At 38.0% G+C, this 21,618-nt stretch overlaps 1 protein-coding gene across 4 annotated transcripts in view; it reads left to right on the top strand.

Annotated features, from left to right (window-relative positions):
* LOC126184877 (cyclin-dependent kinase 17-like) overlaps window positions 1–21,618 on the top strand; it is a 205,255-nt gene that overhangs the window by 141,693 nt on the left and 41,944 nt on the right. For all 4 annotated transcript variants that reach the window (XM_049927505.1, XM_049927502.1, XM_049927504.1 and 1 more), the window contains 2 exons: window positions 1,555–1,665; window positions 12,407–12,540. In XM_049927505.1, the coding sequence (XP_049783462.1) occupies window positions 1,555–1,665; window positions 12,407–12,540 (245 nt within the window). The remainder of the gene's footprint in view (window positions 1–1,554; window positions 1,666–12,406; window positions 12,541–21,618) is intronic.

Genomic DNA, 21,618 nt, shown 5'->3' with positions numbered 1-21,618 from the left:
GTCAACCTGTGGACAGCTGGGTGCCCATGGTTACATGTGGGCAGTAGAGATCAGAAACAAGCTCTGTATACTCACCTTAAACTCGCCAGCAGGTCCTATGACACTATCTCGGATACTTGCCTCACCAGTCTCCACTGCTGCCCATTTAATTGAAAACTCATCAGTTTCATCTATTGTTGGTACATGTGGACTATGCCAGCATAGAAAGGAGAGCGAGTACACGAGTTCACCGAGGGCTCGTGCCATTGCTGCTACATAGACAACAACCATTGGGCATGATGAGTATTATATACAAATAAGGTGGCTGTGTGTGAATAATTATGTTGAGTTAAACATACTTTCAACCTGTTACTGAGTTGTCTGTCATGCCAGTGTAAGAAAATGAGGATAAAATGTATCCCCTGAATGGTGATTAATTTTTAAAATAAATTTTCAGCAGTCTTTGAGAAAGTTACAAAAATGAATTATAAGTGACACAACTTGCTATTAGCCCATAAATACAAGTTTCTGTGGCCAAAAGAACACACAGATAGCTTGATTTTTGGTTACAGGGACACAACAGTGATGTTGTTCTGTGTCTTATTTTGATTTGAGAGGGCACATATGTTTTTTCCTATGACATATGGACTATAGCATGAAACTTTTTCCAGGCATCAATATCAGTTGCACATTGGCAATTGTATACACTGCATCACTTAATTTATTTCTTACATGCTTTATTGTCTCACAAAACATTGATTCACTAGGGCTCATCTGATCCCAAAAGTCAGTCATTTCCACTCTATCAGTGCTAATTTACTACAGTAAGACTGCACACTTAACTTCCGTACTATGTCACGACTAGCCTTCCGCCTTAGCAAGAGAGAACTAGTTGATGAGTAGAAAGTGACCACAGTGTCACTGTTCTCAGACTCATCGCACTCGCAGAACAGTGGGAAGAAAGGAAGCCAGTATATCACTGATGTAAAAGTGGTGCCTTGATTTCTAATGTATACAACCCTCAATTTTTGACTCAAACTTGTTCCATTTCTGATCTCCAGGGGGCAGGGGTGTGCAGTCAGCTGACTTGGGTATAGTCTTTCAGCCAAGCCATAGAGTACGTGATCATATTGCACTGTCATAGAACATGCAGGCTGTAGTGGCCAAGCTGTTCGTGCATGTACACAGTGTTCGCAATAGGACCGCCTGGTGGGTACCTGCACCAGTGTGCAAGTGTGATATGGGACAGCATTGGACTGGAAGTACATTTTTTGTGTGTAGTAATGGTATCATTCACTCAGAAAATTGTAGGAACTGCCAAGGGATACTAATATTCTTAAAATTCTGGTCTTGTATATACAAGCCAGTTAATTAACCACATTAAAAGCATTTCCAAGTTGCAGTATGCAATCTTTTGATGTGTTCTGAAGAAGATGTTAACAACCCTTAACAATTACAATGTAATTTTTCAGTATAGTGTATTGCAATGTCTTTCTTTTTTTTTCCCAAGCACATGATCATAATGCAGTTTGCGTAGTTTGTGTATTAATTTTTTTTTATTTGTTGTTCTTTCAGATATTCCTTTTCCAGCTTCTTCGTGGTCTTGCGTACTGTCACCGAAGGCGAATACTACATAGAGATCTTAAGCCACAAAATCTCTTAATAAATGAAAGGGGTGAACTAAAGGTAAAATAATGGCAAATTTTTGTTTCAAAAATTTTTATTATTTGGGCTGTGGAAGAAATGCAATATAATGTAGCATAAGGCTTTTGTTAGTTGCTGTAGAACTTTCCTCAATGCCATGAAACTGTGAAATAATATTACCTCGTATTTATTACACGATCATATGAATCAGTCCAGCTGATCCCTGAAGCACACTAAATAGAGTAGCTTAATTTCCCAAAATCGTCATTGCTAGCTAGTTACTACTTCGTTCACCATATCCTTCCATTTCTCTTCGTCTAATTTGTGATTTCGCTTATTTCAGGTCTATGTTATGAGGAACTTAGTTTACGTGCTGCCTAGTGTTGTTAATGTAATTCATTTTAGTTTCATCTATGGGATATCTCTCCTTCTTCTTCTTCTTAACTGTTGACAGCTAGCTCTGACTCCATAAATATATTTCCAGTTTGATTTTCTTTTTTTCTGTTGTTTTTTGTCAGGATAGTCATATAACATCTCCTTCTAGTTTGTCAGTGCTGGAAAATACCAAATCCTCTGTGTGAGTTATTTTTTAGTTTTATTAGGTTTAATATCTTAGGCTGAACAAACAGTGTAACTACAGTACACCAAACCTGATTTCATACTCTGGTAAACTTCAGGAAGATTACACTTTTCCTTTGCCACCAGCTGTCCTCCATTTGAATGATATTCTCAACTCTTTACTGCATTTGGCTATCCAGTGGGCATAGAGTGATTTAGGTTGCAAAATCTATGTGTTCTATATGTGACAATATTCCATATACAAGGGCTACATATGAGGCTTCCATATGGTTTTGGAACACTGTGTTATATGAATGTGGGTTTATAAACTGGTTACTTGTTTTAGTTTCATAATGAATTATTCATTTGTTTCCTACCTTTTTTTTCCAGCCATCAGTGTGAAATGTGGCCTGAAAATGATATTGCTGTGCTAGGCATGGTACTGGCACAAGATATATGCGGTCCTTCGTCTGACCTTTGAATCAGTTCACCTACGGTATTATAGTGAGATCTACAGTTTAAGATTGAATGTTAACTATGGTGCAGCATGCTATATTTCACTTAGTCAGAGCAGTCCCAAAGAAGGAAAGTCATGTTACGTGTCATAAAAAAGCCTGAGAAACATATTCAAAGCTTTGGATGTACAGTCTGGCACTTAACTGTACATCCACCAAACCATTGATTTCAAGTTAATCCTTTTTTTGTTAATTGATCACCAAAGTGTGTCAAGCACATTTTTAACCAAAATAAATCTTTCGGCATATAAATAGCTTCAAGCATACCCCAAGGAAATGTTGTAGGTTCAGTACAGGATCAGCAAGATTTGCTAGTAATGTTCAAAGACAGTGTTCAAATGGCTGTATTTTGAATATTGTTTTAGAGATGTTGTTGAAGTTCATCCATTTACTGTAATGCATAACTGGCATCTGTGTGCTAATGATTGTCTGACACTATCAGAACAACCAAGTGTTTCACAAAAAACAGGTTGCAGCTTAAGCCAAACTGGCAACCAGCTCTTCTGGAATGTGTATCAGTGTCTCATACACCAAATGCTTCATCTCCACCCACAAAAAGAACCTCTAAGAGGTCAGTAACATCTCTAAACAATACTCAACACACAGCATTTTGCGCACCACATCTGAACATCACACATCAAAACTTTCATGAACCTCTAGTCAGGAAACAGTGCACCTGTGACATTTTTGTCACATAACAAATGGTGTCCTTTTATCTTATCTAAAAACTTCAAAAATTTGTATACTTTTTTTTCACCCTATGTACAGAGTGATTCATGAAGGTGTGCAAATATTTTAATTGTTATTCTACAAGTAAAAATAAAGAAAAAAGTTCACATAAACATAGGTCCACAGATGTTTAGTTATGGAGTTATGGGTAATTTTGCCTGAAATCTAGCAACTTCACTAATAGAAGCCATCACAAAACTTTATCACGTTAAAGTAAAACACAATTTCTATTTGTGTTGTTGTTATTGATCTGGTGCATCTAGTAAAACATGTCCCAGATGCATATCTGCAGTAATTTTCCAGAACACCCAGAGAAGCAAAGATGTAATTTCATAAAAATTTTAATTTATTAACTACTTGGCCCAATTTGTTTTTTAAATTCCACACCGTTGCATAAAGTTGTCAACAGAAGTTATAGAGAATTTTGGAAAAATGATGATAATAACGTTAACTGAAACTGTATGAATGTGTCAGATAATCTGCTTTTATTAATACCATAGCACACGTGAATTCATGTTAAACCAGAAAATACGAACCTGAGTGTTAAGGAAGTAGTACAGTGTACGTACAATTTCACAATACATTCACGATAGGTGTTCAAAATGTCTCAGAGTTCAGTGCATTTAGCTGCACGTGCATGAACAGATTTTGTTGCTCATTTCAGTTTCACAGGGTTGTTCTTAATTTCATATATTACACTCATAATGTGAGCAAGTAATGCCTCACGTGTATTGACTTTGTTCTCATAAACTGAACAATACAGAAAACTAACTCATTTCAAGATTAGGAAGTGACTGAAACAACAGACTAACGGTTGCCAACAATGACATAAAAGTTTGTACATTCGTAATGGAAAGTAAACAAATTTACTTGTATAATAATCTTTGCTTCTCTGGATGATCTGGAAAACTACTGCAGATACACGTCTGGGACACATTTTATTAGATTCACCAGAGCAATAACAAAAAAATAAATGGAAATCGTGCTTTACTTTAACCTTGTACAATTTTGTGATGGCTTCATATTAGCGAAGTTGCTAAATTTCAGGCATAATCTTTTACTAGCCGTAACTCGTAACTAAACATTTGTGGACCTATGTGTATATGAACTTTTTTCTTTAGTTTTACTTGTAGAATACCATATCAAAATACTTGCATATCTTCGTGAATCACCCCATATAAATGACCTGGTAGATAACGTTAGAAGTTTCTTGAGGCTCTTGGTGGCTGATGCTGTTGTGTATAGAGAAGTGACAACACTAGAAAATTTCAGGGAGGCAATTGGCCCTCAGTATAAAGAGTTGTAATATATTGCTCATAAATATGTGGAAAGACCCATTATTGTCTACTTACACAGTTGTCACTCAGTCACTGAAAGCAGTCACATACCTTAAATATCTCTGAATATGCAGAGTCACATGCAACTAGTCATAGGTGAAGGAGATGTGAAACAGATTTATATGGAAGAATCATCAAGAAATGTAGTCCACCCATGAAGGAGATAGCTTACAAAATTTCTTTTCAATTAGTACTTAAGTACTACCGCTGAGATTGGAACCCTAGGACTGATAGAAAAAATAGAGAAGATACAAAGAGGGGCTTATTTCACCTCAGATTTGTTTACTTAATGAGGAAGCATCATTAAGATGTTTGTCCAGCTCCAGAGGCAGACCTTACAGGAGAGATGTTGTGCATGATGGTGTGGTGTACTGTTAAAATTTCAAAAGCTTACAATACAGTCTGTGTATTTTAATCACAAACTGCCTTGAGGCATACATTTGTTGGTGTTCTGTGTAAAGGTGTGTGTGTGTGTGTGTGTGTGAGAGAGAGAGAGAGAGAGAGAGAGAGAGAGAGAGAGAGAGAGTCGGCTGAGGATCACATTTTTTTAATATTTTACCACCTGTTGCATACTTTTCATGAAACAAAATCGTGTTCATCACCCATCAGTTGAGTATGGGCACTGATGACATTGCTGTTGAGTGCCCTATATGTACCTCCAACACCGCCATCCCAAGAGCTTACAACAATAATAATAATAATAATAATAGGATAGATTGTTACTCACCTCATAGAGGAGGCATTGAGTGGCAAGTTTAAAAGTGGACTAAACTACCAGGCACATTCCTCCTCCAGATTTAGAAAAAACACACACACATTCATACATGTACAACCTTTTGGCCACTGTCATCTCCATGTGCTGAGACCTGACTGAAATGAGTAGGAATCTCGGGCGGGTGGTGTGAGGGTACAGAAGCAACAAGAGGGAGATGATGAGGAGGGAGAGTCGGGAAAGGATGGGGGAAGATGCTGTAGTGCTGCCTGTAAGAGTCTGTAGGAATGTGGTAGGAATAGGATGATCAGCTGCTAGATGCAGCATCAGGAGGCCATGTTGGAAGGGGCGGGGAGTTAGAGAGAAGCAGGGAATGGGAATATATAGTGTACATACACTAAGGGGACTATATAGTGGACGTACACTGAGGTGACGGAATTCATGGGATAGCGAATATGCACATATACAGATGGCGATAGTGTCATGTACTTGACGTATAAAAGGGCAGTGCATTGGTGGAGCTGTCATTTGTGCTCATGTGATTCATGTGGAAAGGTTTCTGACATGATTATGGTCACATGACAGGAATTACAGACTTTGAACGCAGAATGGTTGTTTGAGGTCAACACATGGCACTTCCATTTCAGAAATTGTAAGGGAAATGCCAAATTTCAGGCATTACCTCTCACCATGAACAAAGCAGTGGCCAACAGCCTTCACTTAATGACCGGGAATAGCGGTGCTTGCATAGAGTTGTCAGTACTAACAGACAAGCAAAACTGCATGAAGTAATTGCAGAAATCAATGTGGGATGTACAATGGATGTACCCATTAGGATGGTGCAGCAATATTTGGCATTAATGGGCTAGGATATCAGACAACTGATGGGTGTGCCTTTGCCCACAAACAAATTTCCCACACCATATTCTCACACACCTCTAATCCACCCACCACCCACTCTAAAACCAGCTACAAAGGGATGTCTCCCACTCCAAAAGTCACTCAGTGTATCATCCTGGACTGGAGCAAATGAATCGTGTCCTTCGCCAGTGTATTGACTACTTATCTTCATGTCCTGAATTGTGGAACTTCCAACCCACGATACTTCCCACCCCTCTTAAAATAGTATTCTACTGCCTATCCAACTTACACAACATCCTGCCCCATCCACACTCCCAATCCCTAGCCACAAGGGTCATATCCCTGTGGAAGACTCAGCTACACAACTTGTCCAGTTCACTTACCCAGTATATACTATAGTGGTTCTACCACTGCGTCAGAGGCATGACTACCTGTGAAAGCACCAATGTCATACTAGCTCTACTGCAATTTCTGCACAGCATTTTATGCAAACATGGTCACACAAAACTGCTCAAGAGCATAGTTGATCACCCAATGGCAGAACATGCTGCTGAGCACAACATGCTAGAGTTTAAAGTGCTGCTTCACTGTCAGTGCCACCTAGCTCCCCCTCGAACACCAGCTTTTCGAAATAATGCTGATGACTTGTAACACAGTATTCACTCACATAATCTCCCAGGCTTCAATGTCCACTAAGCCACCTCACCTACACGCTCTACTCAACAGCCTCATCTTCCTCTGTATTGTCGTCCCTTCCCTCTCTACTCCCTCATGTCATCATCTTTGTGCACCTACTGCCTCTGCCTCCCACTTCCAATCCCACACATGTGCTGCATCTTCCTTGAGCTGCCAACTACCCTTTCTCCTACCTCTCCTCCCACTTCCTGCCTCTTTTCTCCCTCTTCCCACCCCACCTGACACAAGAACCTCAGTCCACCTACTGAACTGCTGTCCTGGCTTTGTATATTCAGCAGTCAGTACAATGTAGCTAGCTCATAAAATGGTTCATCCAAAAACTAGCAATGTTTTCATTCTTTTTTGTGTGCCTGTCAGTGACTCAGTGCCTTCAACTGTTTGGCGAGTGGTCTCCTTTACTCATAAATTAGCATGTTAGAAAGCCCTGTGTATCAACTCCATTCCCATCATCTACCAATAGGCACTCTGAATTTGAAGCAAGTAGACATTGTGTATCCCACGATTTTATTTTGGGGTCTTAGTTATTTCAAGATATTCCACTGCCCTGTCACAAGACGAAAATTTTGCCCCTTTTGCAGATGATATAAGTATAAAAAATAGTGTAGTTCTCTTGCTGGAAAGTATTCAAAAAGGGTAACAGATGGTTTGAAGCAAATGGATCATCATTAAATTTTTATGCCTACCGGCATGTACAGTTCAGTACTTTTCATTGAAGCCGTAACCATTGTCTTTGCACAAGATAAAATAAAAGAAGTAATAGTTTTTAGTTTTAATGACTACTGATAAATCACAACCTGAATTGGAAAACCAGCACCCTAGAATTAATGAAGGGACTTATTTCAGCTACTTTTGTGTCTACTTACAGTTATAGAGGATTTAAAAATGAAGAAATCAGTTTATTTCACTTATTTATATTCAATAAGGAATTACCGAATCATTTTTTGGGGAGCTGCCCTTACAGGGATAACGTTTTCAGACTACAGAACTGAGTTGCAGACAGTATTTCTAGAACACCCTGCAATGAACTCTTTAAAAATACCTAGTTTTTTGAAAACAGTATCACACTGCATGATTTCATTAATGTCTTTTGTTTTTGCCTGCATCCCACCAAACTTGGAGAAAGCTTGCAGGGGTTTAACATGAGTACAGAAAGGAGTAAGATACATGCATGCACATGTGTGTAACAACTTGCCAGAGTATATTAAATGTGTTGCCTGTAATATAGTGGAGTTCAAGAGTGAATTATATAAAACTCTTTCCAAAGACTTTTAAAAGTAGTGTATCATATAATTAATATTAGCAGTGTAATACAGTAAAACTCCAGTTAACCAAACTAAAGGGGGGAGTGGGGGCGCAACCGTTCAGGACAACAGTTTTTTCGATTAAATCGTTAACATCTAATGTGTACTGCAGTATTTTGTTTTGTAATTACAGTATGTATTTATGAAAGGTTTTTAAGTCAAATGAATTCTAAAATCTCTTTGTACACTAAGCTTATGTTCTTTATTAAGGTTAAAATTACAATACATCATTATACAGTATATTGTACTTAATAATTTATATGGGATGAATTATTCATCCCTCCAAACGTTTTCTATTGGTGATGTCACACCATTCAAAATCTTTGTGGAACCACATGAGGATCATCAGCAACAACTCTGCGGGATTCTGCAGCGAGCTTAGTATATACTCCATGACAGAGCACTATGTACCGACACGGTTGAACAGTGCTCATGACAACACACCTTTGAAATACATACTTAGATGCTATACGCCAAATAAGTAAAAAATAAATTCATTTGGACATTAACCAGCATTGATTCACTGCATTGTTCAACAAATCTTACAGGAACCCAAAATAACAACAAATGTACTATAATTTCTGTGTTGTTCTATACCCAGTAGGTTGTTGAAAGATAATGGATTCTTAATTTAGGCTTATCTCTAGTGCTTCAAAACCATTGTCAGTTGGCACACTGTCATCTGCTTTGAGCTCTTCAGTTCTGTCAACATTTGATTGCAATGCCGTTTCGTGGTCTGTGATTTCTGGCGAATTGTCTGTGGCATTGTATTCATCCACCATGCACTTTTCCATGTCTTTGCACCCGGAAATTTGCCATTTCTGTCAGGTGTTCATAATTTTGTGAGTTGTCTCCTTCAAGCCCATCATACAGTTTTCTTCAACACCTGTGAAGAGGTTCTGCTTTCGCTTTATCCAAGGCTTGCACATGTTGACAAATTATGTGTTTGATAGTTACTGCCTTCATTCATGTTTTCATTTTGCATATCACTATCCTGTAAGATGGTTTCCAAAAAGTCACTATTACCCCTCAATGCAGTGGGTAAATGAGACAGGTAAAATGTAGGTGAACGAAATGCACAGCAATATTGCAACTTTTTTACCTCAATTTTGCACAGGCAAATGTCAATAAGATCACATTTTTGGACAGCTCTTCTTCAGTTAAAAGCTTTTCAACCTCCAGTTTAGACTTATCACTAAACCATGTTGCTCAGAATTCACAAGACATCCAAAAAGTGTCTTGGCTTCCATAAAAAACTGGTAGTGCATTTCGGGCAACATCCTCCAATGTTTGATGATTTTTCAACTTCATGATGCACATTGGAGCAGTTTGTGCGTGCCAGAAGTGTTTTATGCTAAGATAATAGTTCTCCATTCTTTCCTCTTTTTGTGTCCTAATGCAGAACTTTCTTTTGAGGTTTCTAAGGGTTTTGAAGGCATCATCTTGAAATTAACACTTGTGGCATCGGTATTGTGTATTTGATCCTTAGTGTAGCCTTGGCTATAGTCTTCAAACTCTGTTTTGAAAACATCAGCCATGAATGGGTCTGCGTATATGTTTTCTCCACATATATTCAATTGTCAAATGCTTTATCGGTTTTTAAACCTCTCTAACCACATAGAGCTGCAGAAAAAAATCTTTACCCTCCCCGCCAGACAACTCTGTTAACTCTTTGGCTTTTTCTTGCAGTATCGGGCCAGTCAAAGACATGCCTTTTTCTTGTTGTTGGGTGAACCAGATATAAAGAGCTTCGTCTACTTTTTGAAAGTTGGATGTTTTTGTGGTTTTTCTGAGGGTTTTTCACAGCTTGCTCTAGAAATTTAGCTTTACATGTCACTGATTCTGAAATGGTAGAAACGTCATCTCTGTAATTAGTTGCAACAGTTTGCAGTGAATGTCCTTTTTCACTATCTTTGAAAGTAGGTAATTTATTAGTGAAAGTAATCATAACACACATTCACTTAGTCACTGTACCATGAAAATACACACACAATGGAAATAAACACTCATGTGGATGCACTGGTTTTTTTTTTTACAGAGTAGCTATGTTTATACTGATGAGTTGGTGGCTGGGGAAGCAACTGAAGGGTGGGAGTTCACCTCTCACTGCTAGCCTCAGTCTGACTCACTCTCACTGTCGCCCTCGAATTTTTTCCGTGCAGTACAGTATTGTTTTTTGGAGTTGTTGTGTTCGGACGCATTTCCGATATCGCAGGTTTTAGGTGATCCAAGTTTGGATAACTGGGGTTTTACTGTATTGTAATGTTACATAAAGTTAAGTCCTTATATTATTTTGTCTTATTTTGTACTTAAGTCAGAAGTATATGCTTGATTTCTTTCCATATACCAGGGACTTATCTTCCTAGGATCCATTAAATAGGATTCGTGTAATGTAAAATAGATGTCATTTTGACTTAAGTGAAAAATCTTAAGGTCTTCTCAATAATCACACTGTACTTCTTACAACTGAATTAAAATGGCTGATTTACGTAGATAATACTTTTGCTGCATGTTGTATTCTTATTTCAATCTGTGGGTATGTACTAGATGTAAAATTGTACATGATGGCTCATCATTTGAAGGTGGTATTATCTTTTCATCATCATCTATTCCATTATCACATTACCGTGTAAAGTATTGTGTGCCACATTGTTTTCCACCCACATAGTCACATGTTACAAATTATACTAGTTTTATAATTGTAGGTTTCCTGGAAAGAAATATTATTTTCAGTTTGATTAATACATGGTGTTCTGTTATGTGCCAGAGCTCAATGTGCAAATATACAGAGACACCACTACCCTTCATTGGGTCATATACACTTATGAGCCAAAACATTATGACCACCTGTTTAATAGTGTGTTGCTCCAGTTTCCAAACACAGTACAACAGAGATGCTTCTCGGTATGGGTTCTACATAACTATTGATGTCGTAGGGTCAGCATAGGAACACATAGTGGTTGTGTGATGTGGACTCCATGTTCCGTGGTGGCCTTTGAACGATGTGATCCAAAACACTTTTGCCTGCACCAGCATTGTACTTTGTCGTCAGATCTGCCACAGATTGCTGTCTATCCTGGATCACACAGTGGGAGATCCTCCAACCTCTATGTTTTGTGATGAGATGTGGTCATCCAATACCATTTGACCTACTCATGGTTTCACCGTTCTTCGGCCACTTTCCATGGGTACTCGTGACAGTATTATGTCAACAGGTGACCAACTTCACCATTTCAGAGGTTCTCGTTTCCAACCGGAGCACTACATCAATGTGCCCTTTGTCAGAACTGCTTATATCAGCATATTTTCACATTTGTGACCCGTATCTTCGCTATAATGGCTGTCCATTCATCTCTCTTTCACTTACATTCTTTCCTTATTGCACCACGTGCCTGTAACACCACCAGAAGGGATTCAGCTTCGCGCTGGGCAGTGGTCATAATGCTTTGGCTCATCAGTGTATGCTTTGTTAGCTGTGTTGTATATGTGCTTTGCAAGGTTCAGTGACGAACTGAAGTAGGGCATCCCATTGAGAGCTGTTTTTCAAATTCCAAGAACAAGTCTTAAATTATGATTCTAAAACCAGTTTTTACTTTCGCCTCTTTGCCTGTCCTTTTATAAACACACAATGCAGAGGTGAAATTAGTGAAATAATGACATGCAGGGACACTTAAAAACAGTCTATTCACCTAGCCACTTAAAAAGGTGGCAAATAAAAAGTTGGTAATGTTACATTACATAGTATGTTATACAGTGGTAAGTGAAGTTTAAATGTAGGTGCATGTATATATATAAATGCTGTGTCCATAAGCTCTCACACTAACTGTTTCAGTGTATTGACAGGCTTTTAGGAAATATCTAATACTACATATTGTGAATAAAACTTGTTCATGGGTTTCAAGTCAACTTTAATATATTAATAAGCACACTTTTAAAAATGTGCATTACCTGCATCAGTACATGGCTATAAATCCACTCTAATTTTCAACATTTGCCATTGTTTTTTATCACTAAATAATGAACTATAAATGTCACAGATTTGCATAAAAATTACCTTTTGTTTATTTTCTTTAGCTGGCTGATTTTGGTTTGGCTAGAGCAAAGTCTGTTCCTACAAAAACATACTCAAATGAAGTCGTAACACTTTGGTACCGCCCACCAGATGTGCTTCTCGGTTCTACAGAGTATTCAACTCAGATTGATATGTGGTAAGTAAGGTGTTCCAAATCATGTATTGACTATGTTGTTTTATATCATAGCAAACTTAAAAGGACTTTTATGGTTATGTGAAGTAGATTACCTTGTTCCTTACATTGTTAGTGGAAGCAGCAAAGCTGTGTCTGAAACCAAAAAGATTTTTCATGATGTGGCCCATCATGGAGGAGGAACTTATAAATTTGATACACAGTCACACATCAGTGTTGCAGTGACATTCATTTGCTGAAAGTTACATTATAAAATAGTAGGTTAATGAAACAAATCTTATGTTGGACTGTGAAAGCTCTTTTTATTGAGTGATCTGTTAGATAACAAAAAATTTTCATTTGTCTTTATTTGTAAGGAAATCACAAGAGAACAAAATAAGACAATGACACAAAGTTTTTGCTGACTATGCCATAGCTTTACACGCAATCAAATTGTACTTTTGACTGTTAGCTACCTTCATTTGCAAATGCTGGTTCATATTACAGTGTGGTGATAAAGAGTAGAATTGGTTAAGAAAGGAATCACTAACTAGAAAAAGAGATAGGTTGATAGGACACAGACATGTGTTAAGATAACAAGAAATAACTTAAATGGTACTAGAGGAAGAGAAAACCTGTTGGGGAAGACAGAGATTGGAATATATCCAACAAATCATTGAACACATTGGGTGTAAGTGCTGCTCTGAGATGAAGTAGTAGACTCAGGAGAGGAAACCAGGGCAGTCCACATAAAACCAGACAGAAGGATAATGTTAAAAAGAAAAAAAGTAATCAAACAAGTAGAGGGAGACCACTGACCCACTAGTTTTGATAAACTACAACGTACTAGCGAGAAGAGGGGGTGGGATCACTCGAAAGTAACTCTTGTGAAAGAGTGTAGATCATTACATTCCAGGTTTTGAAAAAATATAAATATCAAACTTCATGACAGACAATCTGTTTTGTACCAGATGGAACAGAACATTTAAAAAGGGGAAAATTTTCTTTTACATATCAAGCCTGCCAAGTTTCCATACCAAGTTTCAAGCAAATTGGACAGTGAATGAATTTCATCAACTGCAGATACACATGAAGAGGAAAGCCCTTGCTAAGTCAGGTTGTGGCCATGTGGTGTGTAAGGCATGCATTCATATCTGTCAGTTTCATTGCACCCATATTGGAATCACACTTTTTTGCTGTGTTTTACTCATTAACAAGTCAGTGAAAGATACCATGAAACGTTTATATAAATATATTGAATGAAACGAATTTTACACATAGAGGCATACTACCCTTTGGTAGAGTCAGGATAGTGGCTTTACTTTCAGTATGACATACACAGCAAGATGTTGCCGATAGGTTATGTGTCTGTCAAGTGGTGTGTCTAAGGTGTGGAGAAAGTACAGAGAGATGGGAAATATGGACAATAGGCCTCACAATGGTTGTCCTCATACGGTAAGACTGATGCAGAACGGTTTCCTCCAACTGTCAGCTCGCAGGCACCCAACATCATCTGCCAGAAATATTCAAAATTACTTATCCTGAGCAACAGGGACTTGTATCTTAAACCGAGCAGTGCATAGAAGAGTGCATCAGCATATTCTTCATTCAAGAAGACCAGTGAGAAATTTTGCACTGAACCAACGGAACAGACGCAATTGAAGAATTTGGGCTCTTGCACATCAACATAGATAGGACCATTGCAGAATGGAGTATTGTCTTGTTTGCTGATGAAACCAGGATTGGTTTATGACTGGAGACTACACATTTTATGGTTTGGAGATGCACTAGATGACACCAGGAACACCAATAGGTTCAGGAAGTCCATATATTTGCAGGTGGAAATGTAATGTTCTGGGCAGCAGTAATGGTGGGATGGCAGACCCCTCTAATTTCCATCTACGGCAATTTCACTGGGTCCAGTACCTCTGAGAGGTCCTACAAACAATTGTAAGGTCCTACAGGTGCGAAGTCGGTATCAACTTCATCCTAGTCGATGACAGTGTGAGACCGCACCATACTCGTAACAGTTTTTCAGTATCTTCAAAGATGCGAAATCGACCAAATGCATTGGCCACCACAGTCCCCGGGCATGAATGCAATTGAGCATGCATGGGACCTGTTGAAGATGGCCATTGCACAGTGTCCGGATCCACCTGACAGTCTTCAGGACCTCACTGAAGCTGTCATTGAGGAGTGGGATCACATACCCAAAAATAAACTTTATGATCTTATCCAGAAAATGCCTCGCAGAGTGGAAGGACTCATCCATGTGTGGGGAACACATACTCACTACTAAAGACATGATGATGATGATGATCTCTATTTTTGTTTTTAAGATTTACACTTAGGAGAGATCCGGCTTTGTTCTGTAATGATTTTTTCTAATTAACCAAAATTGTTCTTGTTTTCAGAAGGAATTATGCTTATTTTGTTAATAAGGTATTGCACAAGCATCAGTGGGTGTACTATAAGAAGTTATTGTAGTAAACACTGTGATATTCCAAACTTTTTTTGAGGTGTGTGTACCTGTCGTAGGGATCATGAGGAAAAGATCGAGAGATTAGGGCATGTACAGAGGAATGTAAACAAGCTCTGTACTGGGGTATCTGAAGTATTTATGTAGATGTATACTGGTAAGTATAGAGTATACTACTGCTTTTGCACTTTGACAGTGTATGTTCTTTTCACAATAAACTCTAACATTTTTACTCCTCCAAATGTTTACAACTTAAAGAAACATTCCAAATAGTGGACAATGCTTTTGCTTTGTCACAACTGACTCCATAAGACACAGGAAGTGTTTAAGAGCTATGCTAATCTATAACCAATCAACAGTCACTTGCAGCTAATGTAGTTCGCTCAGGGAATAGGCCACATTCGTGCCCCCAGCATCCCAGACATGACAAATAGGGTGGAGATTATGTGATCTAGGTCAGACAGCTAAACTGCATGTCAGTGGGATGGTCATCAAACCATTCCTACATAGTATGCGAACATTGGTTTCATTATTGCTTTTCTTTCATTACAGATTTCCAGCTCGATTCGATTGGTTAATGAATGGGGAATATGATGTGCCTGTACAGTTTCAAATATGTACCAGCAGTCCTTATCACACCTCCTGTAATAAACGTCCCCAGTACAAAGATAGTAACCAGTGAATCCTGCTGGGACTTCATTAGCTACCAGCACACTTATACCCTGCCATCACTATATGCAGGGTGTCTTATGAGAACAGGACAAGTGCCATAACAGAATTTCCCAGAAACTTTGCTCAGTGAAAGAGGGGTCAAAATAAACAATCACACGTGTCAGCTTATCGGTAGACACTCGGCCATTTCTGAGAAAACTACAGTCAAAGTTTTCAAGATATTTTGTGTCATTCAGTGACTCCAAATGAAGCAATGGCACAGTGGCCAACATTACAGCTTGACACTTTTGTGTTTCATGTTAGAAACCCATTTATCATTTTCATTTTTCATTTATCTACCCATGTCTGTAGAAGGTTATTACATGAATGTTGTCCAATATATGTTGAATTAACATTGTTCTTATTCGTCTGCTAATTTATGTCTGGTAAATGAATGAAAAAAAAAAGAAAAAAGCAAAGGACAATAAATGAATTAGAAAATTTGAAATTTTTTTTGATGAAATTCCTGTAGTATATCTTGATTCATAATCAGTTGCAAGGGCCAGCTTTTGGTAAAGTAATCCATTATGCGTGGCTTGCCATGAAATTTTTGCCAACACATGAAATCTTCAGAAATGTTAACATTGTTTCTTTCCTGCGTGAGATTCATACAAAGAATTATAACTGTGCGTAACCTGCCTTCACGTGATGCTCATTGTGTACAGAATTTCTGTGTTCCAATTGTGTCTATGATTGGTATCATCCAAGGGAATGCACCACCCACTTGTCCATTATTATTTTCAATTTTTCTTTATTTACCCTTCTGCTTTTTATAGACAAATAAAATATCTGTAATAGAGGTGATCAAGATTTTGGCTCATGGGCCATGCTCAGGCCTGAGTGCCAAAGTGCTCAGCCTTGCTTCACATATTCCCCACTGCCATGCCACGCTGTCTGTGCATGGAGGGGGAGGAGGGGAAAACAGCGAACACACTGCATTTAAATGGCAGAACAGTCGCACTGCATGACTTGGTTTAAGAGTTCGTATTCTCATAACACAGATCACAAGCAAAACAAGTTTTCAGTATTAATTAATTATTTTTGGTGAACTGAAGACATAATATAATTTTTATCTGGTACAAACTGTCGGCATAGCGACAGGTGCAGGCAATATCACTGGGTTTCGCACGCGAGTTGCCACATAATCGTGACTCATTCAGTTTCATAATCGAAAAAAGATCTTTCGCCCAAATATGTTGATCAAAATGTTGTAGTACTTGTGCAACCTCATTATGAAGACTTAAAAAACCTACCTGAAAAAAGCAATGTAGATATCCTGGACAGTTTTACTGTAAAAAGCTTTGTAATTAAAACTGGAATCACTTTGCAAGTGAGTCAGTTACATTTGCACATGCACAGGGGCACTTTCAATGGAAACAGCAAGCAGTCTCAAAAAAACTCGAAAACAGATGTAAGATTGACAGTGTCCTCGAAACCTTTATGAAACTATCGTTGTAATCCTTGCAAGGCCACAATGAATTCTTCAAACCTCGTGCTTTATGTAATTCCAGTGAGCTTAGAGAACTGGATTGTGTTTGTCAGAATGTGTCCTTTCTACAGTGCAATTTTTGCATCCCCATCAAATAAGAAAGAAGTTACCTTGCAATATCGCATTGTGGGCAGCATGCAGTCAAGTCTACTTAAAATATGAAGTGTGCAATCCATTCCAGATGTTCTAATTTTCGTTCCAGCACTCCTTTTTCCTTCATAAATCCAACAGAAGTGAGATTTAAATAAAAAAAATCATTCCAGGCATGCCACTTGACTTAAGCAACTCACTTTGCAGTGATCTATGAAGTCTCCATATTCTTCGTTCTTTTCCATCGAATGTTGTTGCAACTGAAAGTGTGTGTGTGTGTGTGTGTGTGTGTGTGTGTGTGTGTGTGGGCGCGCACGTGCTTGTCGTCCCCCCCCCTCCCCCCCATCGTTTTGTATTGTGAAATCTGTTCTAAATTAATTATGTTCCAATGACACTGTTCAGGAAACTGTCTCATGCAGAAATAATTAGAAACACACAAGGGTTTGAGAACCTTTATAAATTAGAGGCAGTTAATCAGACTGTCGTGTATAAATTTTATCTGTATATTAATATAGCACTGTCTCATAAACATATGGCCACAAAATTGCTGAAATTATCTCTGCAGTGCAAGATTTTATAATACCATGTCTCAATATTTTTCCAATATATAAAGTGTCTCACATCAATATGACATTAATAGTTATACTTCTGTTGTAATAGTATATACATGTGAAGAGTAACTCATCTTCCTTTCACACACTTCTTTTTACATCCATAGCAATGACAATACTGCACCATAGCTGTTACTAAACCTGGACAGACAAGTAAAACAAGGCGAATAATTGTAATATTCAAAGTTTTGCTATTATTGCAAATTGTAGACAAAGAGTGTTGTCCCAAAGTCACTTGACTAGCCTGGTGTGATGTAGAGAACACATGCAGTAGGCAATGCTCACTCCTTAGATATGTATACTCTGAGGTGGGCTGCACTGGTGGCATGCTAGTATTATCCGGAAGCTACAAATCCAACTGACTACAGTGAGCATGTAAATACCCTCAATGAATACTGAGGATCAAATTATATTGTTTTTAAATGTGTCTCATGTCATGCTGTTCTACAGTGATGGCCATCAGGCTTTGAATAGCATAGTGGAAAACGTCAAGTGGAATAGTTTGGTGTTTGTTTGATACATGTGATCTTGACTTCTAGATATTGAGAGCGATCCAAAGAGGAATCACTACATCAGGCAGACTTTTGAAGACTGAGATATTGCCACACCTTCAAACCAATCCACATGCCATATTTCAGCAGGACAGTTGCCTCAAAGTTAGATTGTCACCTCCTCCAGCAACCAATCTTCATCCTTTGTGGAGTCACATCCAATTTGTGTGAAGGGAGATTCCCTAGGAACATACCTAGTCCCTCTTTGTTTCCATGCCATGATGTTTAAAGCTGCTAATTGTAGCATAACACTAAACTCACAGAGTTGGAGAACATGTACAGTCTGTTGATTCTAATACACATATAATTTATGGTATAATGTTCTAAGTCACACATAGCATCCTTAATGTTGCAGTTTTTATAAATGTTAATTTACATACTGCTTCTTTTCGGGCCAGGTGACGTTTTTTATTGCTTTGAGCATCAGTGAATAGTGTTCTCTCTCTCTCTCTCTTTCTTTTTCTTTCTCATAACCTTGACAACGGCATCTCATAAGGCCAGTGTTTGCACAACTTCAGTAAGGGCATCTGTTCTCAATGACACGACATCGAGATTTTCTCCATGTCACTGCTTTGTGTTACTGACAGTCAGTATGAAGTGTGATTACATCTCAGTCATATGCTGGAGTGATTTATTCCATTAACTGTGGGAGCAGGAGCACTCCCTTCAACACAGTATTCATGTCTGATTCAGTTGTACTTGGGTGTACTTGACAATGAGTGTGAAGAGAATGTGAAGAAAATGGTGAAATTAGTATAAAATCGTTATGAGTAAGGAAAAAGTTTCAATTTATTGACAGCTTTGTTGCAAACATGTAGAAGATTCTTCACTGACTGACTGTAATGTTTTTTATTTTCAAATTGGTGTAAAATAACATTATTTCCATAGGATCTCTGGAAAACAAAGCAGTAAATGTTTCCTTGTTGAAACCTGTGTAATTTGTATCTGAAACGTTTTTAAAAACCTTGAAGACTAGTTGCACAGATCTTTTTGAGCAACATGTTTGTTGTGCCTTTCTTGAAGCCCATCTGTGTGCACTATTCTGAATGTGTTCAAAGGTGCATTGTAGGTGTTTTCGTATCTGTGTATGAAAATTGTGCTGAAATACTGGTACATAATTTGGTGTAGATTTGCAATTTAGTACTGTTCAGTCCATGATTATGACAATGTATCCACAGTAGCTTATTGCCTCCTGGACAATGTCTGATACATCCTTGTTAAAATACATTATAACCAGAGATCTGTTCTATTACACAAAAAATTCTTTGTGTGGCTGCAATGTCAGCGTCATTCGTAACAGTACCTATCATGGACAAACTCCTTATGAAACACTCATTATCAAAGATATTTGAAAGTATCCTAAAGTTGGTGAATTATAATTGTGATTCAGAAAATAAATTTCGATGTGATGCTTCACAAAAATCATAATAAAAACACAACTCTTTGTTGTATATCCAAATATGTACCTTCCATTACTTTTCTGCATTATTTTCTCTCTTACTGGGACACTTACAGTAGTACGAATCCAGCTTTGTGTACCATTATAGCAGATTAGTGCCATTTATACCGATAACAATTTCATGCTGATTTATTCATGGAATTTTCTAAACTGAAACATACATCTCAGGAATGTGAAATGCCTTTTCTCTCCATTCATCACTGCAGCTCTCTCCACAAATTCTTCACTCACTTTTTAAGATCTGCTTGTTTTTCTTCATTGTGAATATCCTCACATCCTAAACTGAACAACTGCTTCTACCTGTGAATCATTGGTTCACTTATTGTTCCTGTACCTCACTAGCCTTGGTTATTCTGATTCTGTTCTTGGCATAACTATCTGTCACGACGTGAGCACTGCTCTGGCATAAATGCAAATAGTATTTTTTAGCTATGACAAGAACCTCTATGTGGCAGATATACAAAGGTGCAGCAGTGCCAGTGGTATCAGGATTCACCAATGAAATTACTGTCCAGGTGACATAGAGTGTCTTTGCTTGCATGGGATTCAGTATCCTCATATCCTGTACCCACGTTTTTGCCAAGAATACTGTCATCCATATACCTATGCAGGTAGATGTATTATTTATACATGGAAATCAGTACTGTCATCCACATACCTATGCATGTAGATGTATTATTTATACATGGAAACTGGCATGTAAGACAGCATTGATAACTGGCAGTATGATTCTGCTTGAATCAATGTATTGTCTCTCACCATTCTGTCCATCTGATATTGAAGGATGAGGGCTACTTCCCTCTTGTTCTTATTGATTTCTTGTTGTTATTGTAAATGTCTTGCTTTCACTTTTCTGTGCTCTTTCTGTGTAAGCATTATTCTAAATCCATTATTAAAAACTTGAGCACTCTCTTTGCAGTAATTCATCACAGAGCAACGTAAGTACAGTGGCTAGGCTAATGGACTCACATTTGTGAGAATTGTGGCTCAGCCCTCCATATGCCCATCGAGATTTAAGTTTTGATCTTCCTTCCTTCTGGTACAAAATAAAGCAAGAATTGATAATCTCTCAATGTTTTTTTTTTTTTTTTCTGACCACAGCGGAAAGATACATAAAATTACCGTATATCCCCTCTTGCCATCACTCCTCTCCTCTCCTCACCTCACCACAATTTCACAAATTTTACTCTTTAAAGATTTCATTTCAACATAACCCTCTACATAGATAACTCCAGCTTTTGTTGTATGCTGTTGATAGTTCTGACCTTGGAGGTTTCTCTTATGCACCAAGTGAAATAATGTAATAGGAAAATCTCACTGTTGCAAGAATTTGAATTCAGATCCTAATCCTGGTTGGTTCATTGTGGTCTGTGTCTTTCACGGTTTCTGTAAATAAGCTCATGAGCTTATTTCCTGCTATGCCTGCTATTCTATATTTATTTGTTCCACAGAACTCTTTATGTGGAGATTGATACAGGAATGTTGAATGTCTGTTGGGAAGAATGATTTCCTCATCGTACTTTGTTAGAGAAATTGTAGCTTTCCACCTTAGTCACAGACTCATGAGCCCTTCATTATTTTATCTTTCATGTTAGTTTTCCAGTTTGAACTGTTACAGCTGAACACATATACTAAAATATGATCAGTTTTGTCTTATTTTAGTATAATGTTTGCTTCTCTTGTGATCTAGTGGAGTTAAAAATTCTATCTTC

The sequence above is a fragment of the Schistocerca cancellata genome, chromosome 4, assembly GCF_023864275.1.
Source record: "Schistocerca cancellata isolate TAMUIC-IGC-003103 chromosome 4, iqSchCanc2.1, whole genome shotgun sequence".
NCBI lineage: Eukaryota > Metazoa > Arthropoda > Insecta > Orthoptera > Acrididae > Schistocerca > Schistocerca cancellata.
This window is presented reverse-complemented; position numbering and strand designations above follow the sequence as displayed.